The sequence below is a fragment of the Platichthys flesus genome, chromosome 5, assembly GCF_949316205.1.
Source record: "Platichthys flesus chromosome 5, fPlaFle2.1, whole genome shotgun sequence".
NCBI classification, from domain to species: domain Eukaryota; kingdom Metazoa; phylum Chordata; class Actinopteri; order Pleuronectiformes; family Pleuronectidae; genus Platichthys; species Platichthys flesus.
This window is the reverse complement of record NC_084949.1, coordinates 27,727,346-27,745,115: the sequence shown is the minus strand read 5'-3', so window position 1 is coordinate 27,745,115 and position 17,770 is coordinate 27,727,346. Positions and strand designations below refer to the sequence as shown.

The 17,770-nt window shown below is 46.4% G+C and overlaps 1 protein-coding gene across 2 annotated transcripts; it reads right to left on the bottom strand.

Moving 5' to 3' along the window:
- Nucleotides 1-713: 713 nt before the first annotated feature.
- LOC133954088 (malate dehydrogenase, cytoplasmic-like) lies at nucleotides 714-10,677 on the bottom strand. 2 transcript variants are annotated; one of them, XM_062388381.1, is made up of 9 exons: nucleotides 10,523-10,677; nucleotides 5,096-5,194; nucleotides 4,423-4,519; nucleotides 3,079-3,254; nucleotides 2,170-2,292; nucleotides 1,830-2,006; nucleotides 1,625-1,738; nucleotides 1,389-1,478; nucleotides 714-1,155 (listed from the first exon to the last, which is right to left on the bottom strand). In XM_062388381.1, exons 1-9 carry the CDS (start codon nucleotides 10,574-10,576, stop codon nucleotides 1,033-1,035), a joined length of 1,053 nt encoding a protein of 350 aa, XP_062244365.1. In that variant the 5' UTR covers nucleotides 10,577-10,677; the 3' UTR covers nucleotides 714-1,032. The 2 variants fall into 2 exon arrangements, with proteins under 2 accessions (XP_062244365.1, XP_062244366.1); XM_062388382.1 differs by lacking the exon at nucleotides 10,523-10,677 and adding an exon at nucleotides 6,456-6,614.
- Between the last annotated feature and the right edge of the window lie 7,093 nt (nucleotides 10,678-17,770).

Genomic DNA, 17,770 nt, shown 5'->3' with positions numbered 1-17,770 from the left:
GGAAGCTTGATGTTCAGACTGCTGCTGCCCCCATGTGGTTCAGAGAGGAACCTGCAGAACTCCCTCAGCACACGTGGGTCGGACTTCAGGTTGAAAACGAAGATGATTCTCTTCAGGAAAAATAACTTTTCAAACAAACGTCAGCTTCATACTCTCTCATTTTCATCCCCAGTTCAAAATAAAACACACACAGGATGACGACTCGGTTTCTACAAACTAAACTCCAGTTACTTCTAAATTCCAGCTTTTTAAAATAGAATACAACTTTTTAACAACATTATTCTGTTTGTAGTTAAAGGTTTTATTTTAAAGCTGATTTTTTATTAATTTATAATTTCTGCTTCTATCTCAACAGGAATTTCCTCAACATGGGATCAATTGAGTTATTTCATCTCATTTGTGACAGTTTTTCATTAAATTAAAAAACTGAGGCAGTTTCATCCAATCTTTTAAAGACTGTTTTATTGTTCTGAGGGTTTTTTTGTAATTTTGAATGTGTTTTTTTTAGAAGCACTTTGTTTTGAAATGTGCTAAATTAATTCGTTTTGATTTGTCATTTTCATATTTTGGTCAGATATAAATAATTTTTTTAATAAATCATGTTAAATTGGACTTTTCTTATGCGATTATGAATTTTCATTTAACATTTTACATCTCGGCATTATGATACCGAGGTGTGAACACAGTGAAGCACAGAGGAGACTCCATTCTGGTTCTGTGAGTTTCCGTGTGGTTTTATTGGTGACAACATATCGGTACAGCTCCTGGACGGCTAATGTGTGTTATCATCGTTATCATCTACGAACACAGAGGTTCTCTCAGCTGCTGTGCAGGTGGAGGAGGCCAGGGGGGGGGGTGTTACACGGTTTTCTGAAAACCTGGACAAGTGGCCTACACACACACACACACACAAGGTAACACACAGACACCAGCTGGGACGGTTATAGTGTGGAAGGGGCTTCGTCTTCAGAGCCGGGAACAGCAAGTCTTCAGGGGCACGACGTGCTGCTGAAGACCAGCAGGGGGAGACAGTCACTGGGACAGGAAGTCCATGGCGGTGTCTCGCTCCTCCACCAGCTCGGCCGCGGTGGCGTCCATCTTGGCTCGGGAGAAGTCGTTGATGGAGAGACCGTCGACCACCTTCCAGGTCTTGTTCTGTGGACGAAGACACGTCAAGCTTCTTGAACCATGCTCCACGTTCTCTTATTCAAATTATTCATAATAATAAAACAACAGAGAATTTGACCATCCTCATAGATCTGTTCCCTCCTCTCTCCAAGCAGAGCCAAGGTCAGGTTAGAGATGAAGGAACAACCAGCAGCACATTGTTTCCACTCAGGGACGCTCACACCGACCCAGATGCCCCAGACTCAGAGGAACCCTCTCACCTTGATCTGGATGGGGAAGGAGTAGATGAGGTCCTCTGGGATTCCGTAGGAGTTCCCAGCAGCGTAGACGCCCATGGAGATGAACTCCCCCTGTCGACAGGAAGCACGAGCAAATCAAGGTGAGGAGAACATTAAAGAAATGAGACGACCTGCAGAGCACTGAGAGGAAACCTGAGCCCACATCATAAAGACTGATTTCATATCCTCCTCCTCGAAGGTCGGCCTTCACCACTCACCTCCTTGGTGCCGAACCAGATGTCCCTCATGTGGTCGCAGATGGCCTTGGCAGCAGACATGGCGCTGGAGAGCTTCCTGGCCTTGATGACGGCGGCACCGCGCAACTGCACCGTCTGCAGGAGGAAGAGGAAGAGGAGGAGGAAGAGGAGATTAGAAAGAGAAACAACTCTCTAATGAGAAAAAAGCAGGGGGGGGGGCACTCACAGAGATGAAGTCTCCTCGGAGCCAGGCGTCGTCCTTGATGGCCTCGTAGGCGCCCATCTCCGAGCCGTGGACGTTGACCTTGGTGTGGTGGACGTCGGGGTACTGGCTGGAGGAGTGGTTCCCCCAGATGATGACGTTCTTCACGTGGTCAGCGGACACGCCGCAACGCATCGCCACCTGCAGGTGAGGAGGGAACACAGCGCTTCACTCAACGTGAAAGAAACAGGATAAGAGAAGCAGCTTTAATCTAGTTCAATGTAAATCATTCATTCAGTAAGAGGGGTGTGTGTGTGTGTGTGTGTGTGTGTGTGTGTCTGTGTGTGTGTCTGTGTGTGTGTACCTGGGAGGAGGCTCGGTTGTGGTCCAGGCGCGTCAGGCAGGAGAAGTTCTCTTTCGGGATCGATGGAGCCGATTTGGAGGCGATCAGACAGTTGGTGTTTGCCGGATTTCCAACCACCAAAACCTGACAAACAAATCAAACGCCTCCATCAGGCGCTGGTTTGACCTGCAGTGACACCGTCCAGCAGCTAGGGGACACTAGAGCTGCATTTAGATTCTGGGACGGTACGAGCTGCAGGTTTTATAAAATAGTGGCTGAGATAAACAATGGAGAACTGGACCAATCAGGCGGGCCGAGCCACTTCTGAGGGACGTTGGGTTTGAGTGTGGTTACCACATCAGAATCTGAACCTGGTTTCATCAGATTTGTTTTCAGGAATCAGTTCCATTTAGAGAAGAGTTACTCAGAGTCTAAGAGATTGGCTGCAGGTTAGACTTTGACCTTCGACCTCAGCACGCTCTCTCGTCACACTGACGTCCGCTGGGCCTCAGTGACGACTCTGGCTGATTCGAGGTCGATTCCAACTACAAGTTACAAATACCTCGTCCTCTGATCAGAACCCTGAAGCTCAGCAGAGTGAAGGACAGAGCTTCATCTGGAGGAAACAGCTGCTGAACGACTCAGGTCTGTGATGATCGTCTGTGGTCGATCATCACAGACCTGCAGCTCCTCCCAGTCAGTCTAAGGGGAATCTAACTCAATGTCACAGTTATTGTGACGGACGTCGGGAGCAGAAACATAACATAAATAAATCTGTTTCACGGCTTCCCAGTAAGAGTTCTCACAACACGTTTCAGTCACGATGACTCACGACCTGGTTAAGATGATCAGTGGATGAATGATGATCTTTCAAAGCGAAGTGGAGACTTCTCTGACAGATGAATAACTCATGAAGGCCGGCAGCGTCACCTTGACGGTCTTCTTGGCGTACTTCTCCAAGGCGCCGCCCTGCGTCTTGAAGATGGCCACGTTGGCCTTCAGCAGGTCCTTCCTCTCCATGCCCTCCTTCCTGGGCATGGAACCCACCAGGATGGCAGCGTCCAGGTCCTTGAAGCCCACCTCCACTTTGTCAGTGGGGATGACCTCTGTCGGGGGGGAGAGAGAGAGAGGGGGGGGGGGGGGGTCATTATTATTTGAACTCATTATTGTTCTAGAAACATCATTAACACGTGACCAGTGGACGGATGTTCTCCACAGCTTCTGCGAGAGGAATCTGACGTTTGTTTCACTGGCTCTTTGTAAAGAGTTTAAAGTTAACGTGTGTTTATACTTGTTAAAGTGAACAATGATCAATGATTGACTGCAGTTATCTGTTCAGTACAAAGACCTGCGCTGCTCCACAGGTGGATAAGGACCAGGGGCTTTATTGGTCCTGATAAGCTGAATGGATTCCTCTGTATTTTTAAAACCATCTGGAAACGTCTCTGTTCAGCTGCTGCTTCATTCTAATGTTTGAGTTCAGTCACAGTAACACACATCGTTGTGTTCTCAAATCCAACTCAAAGCCTGGAACTCTTCCTCTTTGATTCCACACATCAGGAGTTTAAAGATTAAATGTTCAGATCATAACAGAGGCTCCAGGTGAAACCCTGGTTATCACTGGACTTCAGTCAGAGTCCACTCTCCTCCTTCACCGTCGTCCCACCACAGCTCTGATTGGCTGCTGGTGGAGACAGCGCAGCAGCCAATCAGAAGCCTGCGTTCTGACACTCCTTCCTCCTCCTCCTCTGCACCACACACACACACACACACACACACACACTTACACTTTCAAACACTTACACACAGGCTGCTTCAGGGGGAAATCTGAAACACTGTGAATCTGCACTTTAACCATCATGAGAAATCTTAAATCAAAGGGTTATTAAAGACAGATTCCTGATTCAGCTCCACGTTCTACAAGAGAACTTATTAAATAAATGATGAAAAGCATCAGAGGCCATGGATTTATCGACCAATCAGACAAGGCTAACATTTTATATTGTAAAAACTAGTTCACGGTTTGTTATTTCATTAGAAAGAAATCGAACATTTTACTTTTATGAAAAATGTTGGTTTAGGTCGAATTTGTCAACATGAACCACAGACAGACACAGACACAGACAGAGACTGAGACAGACAGAGACAGACAGACAGACAGAGACTGAGACAGACAGAGACAGACAGACAGACAGAGACAGACAGAGACTGAGACAGAGACTGAGACAGACAGAGACAGACAGAGACAGACTGAGACAGACAGAGAGGCCTCACCCCTCAGCAGTGGCAGGGCACAGTCCTGCAGCTCCATGACGACTCCGTCCAGCACCGGCAGCATGGGGGGGATGTCCAGCAGGACCAGGATGATTGGCTGGTGAGGACGGAGACGTTAACAAGTTCACCACAGTCGACTCGTCCACACACGACAATCAAATCATGTTGTGAAATGTTTTATTTCCCAACATGAATCTTAAAATCTTTACTTTCATCGACGTAATTTAGAACAACTTTTACCAACAAAGGTCAGAACATTGTTGTAAACACAACTCATCACCTTATTGTGAGAAATGTCCAGTTTCAGAAAGACAATATTATTATCATATAATAATATATTATTATCATATAATAATATCATATAATAATATATTATTATCATATAATAATATATATATACACACACATTTCCATGAATGGAGAGAATTCTGCTAAAATATTAAAAATACTCAGTGAATAAGGAATCAAACCTCATTGAAACGGTCTAGCACGACTTTGTTTATTAGCATGAACGGATTCAATGTGATTTTACTTCTCTTTTTTTTTTATTTCCCCCATCCAGAATCCACCTGGACCAATAATGTGACGGCATGCCACCATTAAAACCATTATTCAACGAGCCGCACTGAGCATCAGCCAGCTGTTAGGAGGGGGGGGGGGGGCTCAGTCCTACCTGGTCCTTGCCGAACACATCCCCCTTGGCGATGCTGTAGAGCAGAGAGTAGGCGATCTGACCGGCGGCGCCAGTCACCAGGACTCTGATTGGTTCAGGCTGCGGGGAAACAACAGAGGTCGAGTCAATCACTGAGAGAAACATCTGGATCGGGCTGGTCACACACGGACTGGCTCCACATCTGTGAAGCTGCTGGTTCACACACACTCTGAAGCTGGAGCCGTGACCTTCAGTTGAATTTTTATTTTATCTCACCACACTCCAAGAAGAAAATTGCAGTTCATCAATGGTGGCTAAGACATCAAGTTTAATTTGATCACATGTATTTTATGTCACTGTATAATTCGGCTTGTATAAAGATGTTCTGATGGGTTCAATCCCCCCCCCCCCCCTGTGGAACTCTGTCCTTTGTAAAAAGAGAAGAAGACTTGTCCCCAAACTCCATTGAGAACACAGTATTTATGATGACTTTGCATTTTAACAACAGAAGCTATGACGTTCACTTTGCTTTTCATATTTTTCTGGAGGAGTCGATTTTACTTTTTGATTCGGCTCATTTATAATCAACCAAACAAACGTGCAGCTGTTTTGACCGGTTCAAACAGGTTCTTCATCACAGAGCAGAATCCAGACTGGACCGGGTTCAGACAAAGAGGAGGACCGGTTCAGACAGAGAAGAGGACCGGGTCAGACAGAGAGGAGGACCGGGTCAGACAGAGAAGAGGACCGGGTCAGACAGAGAGGAGAACCGGGTCCAGACAGAGAGGAGGACCGGGGTCAGACAGAGAGGAGGACCGGGTCAGACAGAGAAGAGGACCGGTTCAGACAGAGAAGAGGACCGGGTCAGACAGAGAAGAGGACTGGGTCAGACAGAGAGGAGGACCGGGTCAGACAGAGAGGAGAACCAGGTCCAGACAGAGAAGTGGACCGGTTCCTGCAGGTCCACGGAAGCCGAAGTGGAGGTTGGTTCCAGCTCATTCACAAACATCACCTCCTCACATTCGAACCGGATTCGTTCGGTCTGCGGAGCCACGCATCGTTAAATGATCACGTGTCTGAACCGAGCCTCGGCTCGGATGAGCCTCGCGCTCTGATTGGCTAAAGAGGATGCACGAGAGAAGAGGTGACGTCACGTGACGCTGATGTCGCGGCCTCTTCTCCCGATGAATGAAAGAACAGAACGAAACTGCGCAAAGTCACATCTGCGTTAAAACCCCGCAACAAACTGCGCACATCAGCACGACACCGCGGAACAAACAGTGGATTTGCGTTAGAACGCGGATCGACTGTTAACGCAGCTGTTAACGCATCGGTCCACGCACACAGAGATGAGAGGGTCTCTACGTGTCCCGCATCTTACCATGTCGTCAGCGGCTGAGGATGCGTTGCAGGTGCGGGCCTGTGCGGATCTGTGCGGGTCTGTGCGGACTGTGCGGTGCCTGGTCTTCCTGCTCGGACTCGAACTAACACGCAGGGTCACCTCTATCCTCCTCCTATAAAGTCAGGCGGTGAAGCGCTCCTCCCGCACGAGCCACGGGACTTGTAGTTCTTCAAACCCACTGAAGCTGCTTCCCTCTGCGTACTGACACGAGGGCAGGAACACAGTCTCCCATGATGCACCGCTCTGATCAAACCGCGCCCACCTGCCCTACATTTTTTGAAAAAAATGTAATTTTCAAATAAAAGGAAGAGAACTCTGGGGACATCTCGTGGTGAGAGGCAGAAGTGCAGCGGGCTGTTTCCAGAACGATGCGCTGATGTGCTGCATCACTGCGTTTCATTATAAATGATAACAAGTCTTTATAAAGTGAAGTAATTCACGTTTGATGCCATGAGACACTGGACTCAGACCAGCTCCTTCCTCCTTCATGAACGTCTGCAGAAGAGGTCCAGCTGGGACCAGAGCGAGGAGACCTGAGGAGACCTGAGCCCCTCTGGACCCGGCAGAACCTGATGTGCTCCACAACAACCACACACCCACTCGGGCTCCTCGTCATCGTCAGTCAATACAAAAACAACCTGTGGAAACTTCTCAACAACCAGTAGAACTCCTGTGAAGGCCCGTAAAGCCACGACCCTCAAGAACGTGGCCCTCTGAAGCAGCTGTGCTCAGATCCTAGAGCAGCTTCCAATCTGAAGGGTCACTGGTTCTGAAAACCTGAGGCTCAAACCAGATGATGAGAATCAACTCTGCAGAGACGGGTCTGGTTAACCAAATCAGATGTGACCTGTAGAGTAAAGAAGTACCAGTGGAACCTCCTCAGAGTTCTGCTGGAACCCTGGAACCGAACTGAAGGAACTATGATCCTTCAAAACAACTGTGAAGATTGGAGATAAACTGGTTTTTAATAACTTTCCAGTTCAGCTTTACTCTTCAACTTGCTGGAGCCGATTCGACTGCTGAAGCTGTGACTCTGAACCAAAGATGCACTGTTTTGGTTGTTGACCTGGTGGACACCTCCGACCTTCAGGGATTCTTCAAACCTCCTCAGACTCTGGAAGCTTCACCCCTGATGTTCAGCCTCTCAGTCACACAAGAGAAAGACCTGAACTCATGAAGGATCCATGGAGTCTCCTGAAAACTCAGGAGGTCTGGTCCTCTAGAACCCTGTCGAGAGCTGATGGACCTGCAGCGTCCTCATGGGAAACTCCTGAGAAGAACACGTGGAGCTCAGATCAACAGCTCAGCTCCTTTCCTTTGTGTTGTGTGATCAGCTTCAGTTCTTCAACACGACGCAGATCACATGACGCAGATCACATGACCCAGATCACATGACCTGATTCACTGAGAACAGTGAGAACGTTCTTCTGCAGGAACGTAATCAGCTTCACTCACGGATCCTTTAAGTCACTTAAAGGTCCGGTGAGATGGAGCGAGTTCTGTTACATGTTGTTAGCGTGTGTTTGTTATTCTCTATAACTTGATTCTAATCTATCATTAATAGAATATATGTTCACAATATCTTTTTTCATCACTTATGTTTCTTTTTTAAGTTTTCTCTGAGAAAATCACAGTTTGTTTTCTTGCAGATTCAAATAGAAATCCAGATAAAGTGGAAATTGTATTTATATAGGATATTTAAAAGGTTGTTACACTGTAAACTCTAAAGAATGTTTTATTTAAAGATGCTTAGGTTATGTTTACTTTACATCTAATACAGCAAATTGTTTATTTTGACCTTGGCTTGAATTTCCTAAGAAAATTATATTAAAAAAATATATAAATTAACCATACATGTAGTATTTTAATGCATATCTTTTTCATTTTTTTAAAATAAGAAATACACATATGTATTATTAATAATAATAATAATAATATCTTTTGTTTGTATAGTTCTTTTATAATGCTAACATACACTTTACAGGATTAAAAAGAGAAAGCAGATTAAATGAATAATGATAAATTAAAATACACAATCATAATCACCGATATTGAATAACTATATATTAGTATATATGCCTCTTTTGTGTTTTTAAATATTTAGGTCAGATATTTTGTCTTTTTGTCAAACTTCAATTGAAGATGGAATTATTGCAGGCTGGTGAAAAACATACAATATTTAACAACTGTATTACAATATAGAAGCTGCAGGAACAGGCAGAGCTGGAATCTGGACTCGTGAGTTCATATTGTTCTGGAATCCCCGTCACCCCAAATACTCCAGATTATAAACCTTGTATATTATTACACATATTATATGATAAGTATTTTATTTATTAATAATATCAGTAATAGGTCAAAAGTAATTGATCGTTTATGGCGTTTAAAGCAGTAAAAACAAACTGGTTACTAACAAAACAAGACAAATACAGAAACACAACGCAGCAGCGAGGGTTAATTCTACGTGACCTCTTTTCAAATGAGGGTGGAATGTGAAAGGTCGGCTGAGGTCACGGCCCAGACGACAGGAAGTCACTGGGTTCAGCAGCGTGTCACCTGAGGAGGTCGATCTGAGCCGCTGACGCTGAGAGACACCAACAAGCGCCAGGAGCTGATGTCATTCAACCTTCAGCCAATCAAGGCAGCCATGTTGGATCTCAGCAGCCATGTTGGATCCCAGCAGCCATGTTGGATCTCAGCAGCCATGTTGGATCTGGCTGCAGTTTGCCGGGTTCAGTTTGGTGAAGCTGCAGCAGCCGCTGACCGTGGTGCTGAGGATCTGCTGCGTCAAGGCAGCGGCAAACACACCGAGCACGACCGGAACCACGGTTATTCCCCTTTCAAAATAAAACCATTCAAATGACTGTCGCTTGGACTTCTCCGGGAAATACAAGATAATTTAATATTTTATGTTTCAAGCATATTAACAGAGGGGCCTTATTCTTCTAACTGTACACACTGTACTTTAAATTGTTATAAAACTTTTTGTCTTCAAATTAATTTCTAGAAAATTATTTTCTTCAGGTTTAATAAATCTTTCTCGTCTTAAATTAGTAAAATTCTGTATTTTTCATGAAGACATATGGATTAATAAATCATGACTTTCTCAGGTGAAATCATTCTTTAAAACGGTATAGTTGTATTACCTAGTGTGTGTGTGTTCAAAGTTGTAGAGCCAACAGTAAACAAGGAATGGTTTAGGGTTAGGGACACATCATAGGCCCCTCTGTGTGAGTTGTGGCCCTTTAATGGCCCCTGATTTTAAAAAAAACCAGAGCTGCAACTGGCTTAGGTTATGTCTCTTTTCTCCTGGTCCTTTTAGCTGCTTTCATCACTTATATTAAATTTGATTAAAAGAATAAAACAATATTTTCTTTGACTGTAGGTGTGTAAATGTTAGTGTTAGCTGTTACCCTGGGATCCAGACTCTTCCTGAAGTTTCAGTCTTTCTTATTCTTTTCTTTTTGTAGTTTTTAAGAACAGAGGATGTCGCACCTTGTTAAGATCATTGAAACAAACTGGGTGATTATGGGCTGTACCAATCAAATTCATTCAATCAATCAACCAAGTTAAATGATACTTTGTTTTCAGAGTTTCTAAGTTGGAGCTTTTGTTTTGAAGAGTCGTGCAGGAAGTGGTGTTGCTCACGCAGGTTAACTTCACTGTGGAATCCACTGAGTCTGTATTCATGATGACGTCAGCGAAAAAAAGACGCAACCTGCGCGTTATTTCACTGAAACACTGACCGGGCTCTGACGGCCATGTTGTTTATTTATATATCAACAGAAAACAGGAGCGGTGGAGTCACAGCTGAATAAACTGAGACGTACGAGTCTGGTTAACCAGCTGACCAACTAACCAACTAACTACTAACCAACTAACTACTAACCAGCTAACCAGCTAACCAGCTAACCGACTAACTGACTAACTCATAAGAAAACTAGCTGACCAGTGATGGCGGGAAAATCGTGAGAGTGCGGCGGTCAAGTGGTAGCTCGTGTTGCGTTCAAGGACACTGCGGTGAAACAGCAACGATTCAAACTCACCTGAGAGGAGAACGCCCGGACCACCAGATACATGGAGGACAGCAGGGTGAGCATGGTGAGACACCCGGTCCTCAGCAGCGAGAGAGAGACAGACAGAGAGGGAGGGACGGACAGGAGGACACTGACCGGTGGACAGACACAGAAACACCGCAGACCAGCAGCTATGCGACTTTCACTGCTTCTTGTTCCTGGTTCTCCCGTGACACCCTCACACCTCCTGTTCTCACACACACACACACACACACACACACACACACCGACACACACCGACACACACACACACACAGTCTAGTCCTTTAATCTGATTTATATAAATAGCCGCTGTCGGAGCCGCTGCTCTGATCTCAGGTTGAAATTCATTCAAACCAAAGAAACTTCAATTCTTTAAAAAGTCACCGGAGCTCTGAATGGAGGACGAGGTGACGTCACTGCAGAGATGTGTGTCTATATGGTGGCAGAGTGTGAGTGTGTGAGTGTGTGCGTGTGTGTTGTAGGGTCACATGAGGACACTGAGGACTGCTGCAGTCCTGAATGTGTGTGTGTGTGTGGGTGTGGGTGTGTGTGAGATGTGTTTAAATACTCAAGCTTCTCTATTCGTGTCACGCAGAGAAGGAGACGACACGTGTGTTTGTGTGCAGACATTACAAGAGATCAAGACAAAACTGTAAATATATAAATAAGATAAACAAAATACAAAATTTGAGATTAATACTGCACACACACACGACAGGTTAACGTCCCACAGGTTCCAGTGCATACAGGAGCCCACAGCAGGGGGTGTGGGGGGGGGGGGCGTGTTGACGCTGTGGACTGATCCATGGTCGCGTGTGTATTGTGTCACTACTGACCAGCATCGACATGAGGACATGAAAATATGAGCAGCAACACGTTCTGTCACATGAACACGCACGAGCGAGTGGCGGCGCCAAACATCTGATCCAGTTCGGTCACGTGACGCGTCCCTGCAGGTTCCAGTCAAAGTTAGCTTTTATTTCCATGATCACGTTAACATCTAATTTTACACTAAAGAAAGAGGGGATTTTTTCTGAATTCATTCATTCATATAGTAATTATTGGTTAAATGTCTTATTTGCTGAATAAACAACTTTTCTCCCAATTCTCTCTGGAGTCGTATTAAATATTTGAGTCGTTGGTTCTATAAATAAAAAGGTGATTATATATAGGAGCATTAATTTGCTTCCTGTCTCAGATTGTTTTCTTGTTTTTATTTGTGAAGAACTTTGTAAAGATGCTTTATAAATAAAGTTATGATTATGAATATTAATGAATGTAGGTCAGTTGTTTGTGTCTGATCTAAGTTAAGTCTTGTAAACAGAGTCAGAACGTGTCACTGCAGCGTCCTACCAGCAGAGGGCCTCGCTTGCATGATGGATGGAGTTGAAGCTGCTCTGCTGGTGTCGGTGGTTTTGAGGCTCTGATGATTTTCACTAATTCTTAACGAGGCAGAACTGGTTCAACATAAATATTATAAATAACTCCTATAAATTTCGTCATTTGGTGATTATTTTCATTAAATGATGAATTGGTCTTTTCGTCTCATAGAAACATGATATATTTGCAGGTTGGTTCAGGTTCTTCCTTCTCTACATTTACTGCACACGTGGGGGGGGGGGGGGTATTGAGTGAAATAAAAGACCTGTGTAATCTGGTCAAAACAATACAAACTTTATTTGTTGAGAAACTTTCACACAAGTCGAGGATAATTCATCAATAACTGACTCTGTGAGTTTGAGCAGCAGCTGTGTTGAGTTCACACCCACAAGCAGTAGCAGAGCACAACCACAGGGGGGCGACAGCTTCAGCATTGTGTGTTATCTTAATTCACAAGTCAAGAGGCGGTTTTCACGTTTTACTGTCTGATATTTTCAGAACAAAATGTAGATTTCGGATATTGGAGGTTCAAGTCGGGTTTGGCTATCTACTTGTCGTAAGGATGAAGCACATGGTGGTAACATGGAGCCTGCAGCAGATCCCAACGTGGGGGGGTCAGCGCCTGACTCTGCCACTTTAACTTCTCTGCACAGTGATGATCTATTTCATGTAAACACGCCCGCAAGTTTACCACAAAAACAATTCCTGTGATGACAAGTCGAGGGAGAAGTCGTGACCGGACGGCCTGTCCCCGCTGGGATCCTGGAGACTCCTCTGAGCTGGAGTCTGACATCTCCTCTGCTGCCGTCGGCGCCTCAGATGAGGGAGCTGGATCTCAGCAGGTCCTAACGTGCCAAATAATAACAGTCAGTCAGTCAGTGAGTCTGTTGGTCAATTACACAACACCTCCCGGACTGTGGAAATCTAACGTACTTGAAGTTAGCTGTCGTAATTACAGGTGGAGGCGGACGGGTGGAGCTAAAGCTGAAGCAGCCAGAGAACCAGTTCATCATGTTACTGTCATGTTGCAGGTTGGGGGGGTGCAGACAACGTGGATGTAAAAAGCAATTTGAGTGTGAAAAGGTGTCAAGTTGAGTTGCTGTGGATTCCTGTGGTGACACTTCCACAGCATTTTAAAAAGGTTAAGCTTGAACTTCATGGATCAAATAAACCACAAAGACCTCGGCTCATTTCCAGGTTTCAATCACGGTCGTCACTGTTAAAGTTCTGAAAACATCATGTTCCTCAGACTGTCCATCGCTGCAGCTCCTCTCTTCAGCCTCTGTCTCAAACACTGTTTTAGCTCCTGTCTCTTTAAGACCCCCTCGTCCTGATAAAGCCCAGTCTGCTCTGATTGGCTGGCTGCTCCACTCTGTTGTGATTGGACTAAAGATTCCAGGGGGGGCGTGTCAGACAAGCCGCCCGGCGTGAGTTAGTCAAACGTGGGGCATCGTGAAAACTTTGTTCTTTGAGAGAATTGAACCTTTCAGGTGTTTTACATGTTAGTTACGAAGGAAAGCGTTAGCAGCGAAGCGTCCTTTCCAATCGGAGCCGCCACGGAAAACCCTTTATACGTGAGCCCTCGACACACGTGTGGAATATGACTCGTCTCTCCAGGTCTGACAGGTCACGCTTACAGCAGGTCACGTGATCTGCGGAGGCGTGGCCGAGGCTGTTTACCACATCTCCCATTACTCTGTGTTGCCCCCCCCCCCCCGCTTTAGCTGTCAGTCACGACAAACGCCCGAGGAAGGGGACGACCACGGCGCTCACCTGGACCCACAGAAAATAACACACACACACACACACACACACACACACACACACACACACGTAGAGTTCCTAATTACTTTCTCCTCTGACCAGAGCTTTCTGATGAAGATCATTGGATTAGAAATGTATGGTGTGGTTTCAGTTAATGGAGAGAAACATGTCTTCATCTAGGTCCTCAGAGGAACGACAGCAGGGGTCACCAACCGGTAAATTCTGAAGTATCAACACACGACAACACAACATTACAAACACACACATTTACTATATAATACATTACAACACAACATTACAAACACACACATTTACTATATAATACATTACAACACAACATTACAAACACACACATTTACAGCAGGGAGTGAACTAGCCACCCTAGCCTGCAGCATGTCGCAGGTCATCACGCACACACACAGACACACACACACACACACACACACACACAGACACACACACACACACACACACACACACACACACACACCTGACTCAGGAAGCAGCTTGTTGATGATCATGTTTCTCATTTCAGCTCTGGCTCTCTCAGCAGCTCAGGTTGGAATGTGGTTTTCTGACCGCTGAGCTGAAGGTGGGCTCCAGCTTCCATCGCTGCTCTGCTGAGCTGAGAGGACCAACATGGACTGGGACCAACATGGACTGGGACCAACATGGACTGGGACGAACATGGACTGGGACGACCATGGACTGGGATCAACATGGACTGGGACCAACATGGACTGGGACGAACATGGACTGGGACCAACATGGACTGGGACGAACATGGACTGGGACAAACATGGACTGGGACGAACATGGACTGGGACAAACATGGACTGGGACCAACATGGACTGGGACACTCTCCGGCGGCGCTGGCGTCTCGGCTCCTCGTTTGTTTGTTTTGTCTCGAGGACCAACAATGTGGGGATTATGAATATTTGCGAGAGCTTGACGCGATAGCATCGGAGACGGTTTGTCGGTGGCGTGGCCCATGCTGGCGTGTCCTGTGGAAACAAAGGGCATTGTGGGAGCTTCTCCTGACCTGGGTTTGAACCGGGTGGTGCTGATGTGACCTACGATGGCTGGTTATCTCCTCACGTGACTCAGAGGGCAGCGGTGGGACAGGCTGCCGACACCACCTCCCCCTCCGCCCCCATATATCCAACATCTGTCGGCCATCTTGAAGCCTCTCCAGGCGGTTACGCTGCACCTGCCCCGACTCGGAGGCGGTTGGCTTCCTCTGCTCCACGAGGCCGCTCGGAGGCCGCGTCAGTCAGTACGCGTCTCCGTGCGGGCGACTTGCGCTCGGCTGCATTCCGGGGGGGATTTACAGAGCGGATCGGAGGAACTCATCTAGACCAGGGATTAAAGCTCCGAGCGGTTCAGATGCTCTGATAAACGCTCTGTGGTTCTGGTTTCAGGGGAGCGGTCATCAGGGCGATACTCAGGTCACAGACACATTTTCATATTGAACAACAACCAGAACTAAACTGGTCTCTGAACTCCTCCGTGAAGCCGTGGATCCTTGTCGAGGCGCCAACACTTGGCAGCCCTTTGGGATAATTAAGACTGGTCACGCCCCCTCCTCGTTCGCCGCACCCTCTGATCCCGCCCCCTCGCTCTCTGGCAACTGTGTCCGCCTCACCGCTGCTCTTCCACTTCTGCTGCCAATCACACTTACTCCACCATCTGTCTGGAAAGGCGCTGATAGAAAGAAGCCCTGAAGTGCTGGTGCGGGGCCAGAGTGGATGTGTTGTGGCTGATTACTGGTTAATGGTGGATGGGGCGGAGCCACAGTGTGGAGGCCGCGGCGAGGCCTCTGCTCCTCAGACTCACTTTGACCTCGGATGAACAACAATGTGAAGAATTCTCAGTCTGTCGCCTCAGATCACGTCCGAGTGGGAGTGTGGGTCAGAGCGTCGGCCTTCAACACCTTCATCTCACAAACAAAACACACACTAGTGTTTCTGTCTCTGCACAAATCTGACTTTCACGCTGCCGGATCCCTCCCTGAGCCGTGTGATGGCTGATATGGATCCATGATGACGGGAAACAGGACACAAGTGACAACAGACGATCAATAGAGGATCACTGTCAATAATAATGATAACAGACCATAACCTCGATCCTCGTCCATGTTTCTGTTTCTTCTGGAGTCAAGTTTCTGTAACAAGTCTCTGGAATCTCTGCTGTGAAACTGTTTCCTGCTGATGGCAGGTGTGTGTCAGGACTCACAGTCTGCTCATTTGTTTTCAGGCCTCCTTCCTGTGGCAGACGGAACAGGAAGAGAATTCAATTCTCTTTTCAGATTCAGAGCAAACAAAATTTTAAGTTTATAAACAAATCTAATCAATTCACATAAAATAAAATCAAAGTTTATTGTCACATCTCAGAGATCACGGAGGTTTCCTAAGGAGCTAATGGACGTCTGGTTGACTCATGTACATTTACTACTGTATTACCCTGCCTATAGTATATTCATATTTATATCTTTTTATATATTTATCTTGCTCAGAGATAAACGCTCTGTGTGTTTTAAAGGTGTAGCTTGTGAAGCAGTGAAAGCAGAAGCCGTTCAGACCAGGAGTAGTTTAACTGAACTCTGAATGGAGGCGTGTTGTGAACATCTCAGTTTCTGAAACGCAGCGTCGCACTTCTCAAACTAACACCAGTTTACAAACTTCTCTGTTTCTGCATAAAGTGTCTAAACATTTCAGAAACAACTTGTCAGCCCATCAACGTGACCCGTCTCAGTTTACACAGTAAAACACTGACTGCTCTGCTCCCTATTCTTCCTCCTGTGTCACCTTAGCCCTGGCTAATCCTGCCCCCCCCCCCCCCCCCCACGTCTTGTCTTCATGTCAGATGTTTGCCTGACTGCCTCGCTCACCTTTCTGTGGATGAACTTCTCAACCCTGCGACCCTGCCCTCGTCCTGAAGGGGTTTCACACCTTCAACTCTCCACGTGACCTTTTTTTTAAAGTCTGTCGTCTCACATGCGCACGGACACGCCCACGCCGTCATGTCACCTCCTGCCCGGCTGCGAGTCCCGCGGCCATGTTGGCTGGATGCACCTCGAGGACCCGGATCTGAGGAGGCCAGATGTGAGTCTGCACACAGAAGAGGCAGATGTGAGAAGAGTTCAAGCATCTGCTGATTGGAGATATTCCAGACACGTGCACGGACACAAGCCTTCCTCTGTGGACACCGCCGTGAACCACAGGGAAATAGATTCAATGGATTCCTCCGTTCAACACCAGCTACGCCTTCAGGAAGAACATGGTGGTGCAGAGCCGGATCCAGGAGGTTTGAGGCCTGATTCAACCAGAGCTCCTCATTGGTCCTGACCTCGGACTGTGGTCCTGGTCGGTCCAATCAGTTTCATCTGCTGAGCTGCGGCAGGCTTTAGACTCTTATAGTCCCTGATCTATTATACATATACATTGTTGTGATGGTGAAGTGCTGGATTTGGTCAAACTTGCTGTTTCTGTCATTGTTTAAAAGATGACTCATCAGAATAAATTCAAATATGAATCGTTTAAACATTTCTGGAACAAAACGAATCAGAAGCATCCGTTCAAAAATACCAGTGTCAGCGATGACACCTGATCCTGGGTCAGACTGCGGTTACCTGACGTGTCACATGTCTGAGGAAGTCAGTGTGTGTGTGTGTGTGTGTGTGTGTGTGTGTGTGTGTGAGAGGACTGGCGCCGCTCTGTCCGCTCTACGCCACGTCACCTCCTCAGGCTGCTCTCCCATTTATGTCACTTTTTATTTTGCCTTTTCTTCTCCGCAAGAAACAGAGAGAAAGAGAGAGAGAGAGAGGGGGGGGGAGAGAGAGAGAGGTAACTTAAAACGTGGAATTAGTGTGACGCAAATTGGGGTTAGATGTCAGGAGTAGTCGAGTCATGTGACTGATGAGAACCAATCAGGAAGAGAACGTCTGCGTCATCGTTAAGGAAAGTTAAGAAGTTTACAATAGATTTAAAAGATGTGTTTTAATATCGCAGTGGTCAGGTCACATGGTCTCGTTACTTCCTCATGATGATATTTCCTGTTCGGATCTCGTGACCGGACGTTTGTACAATAAC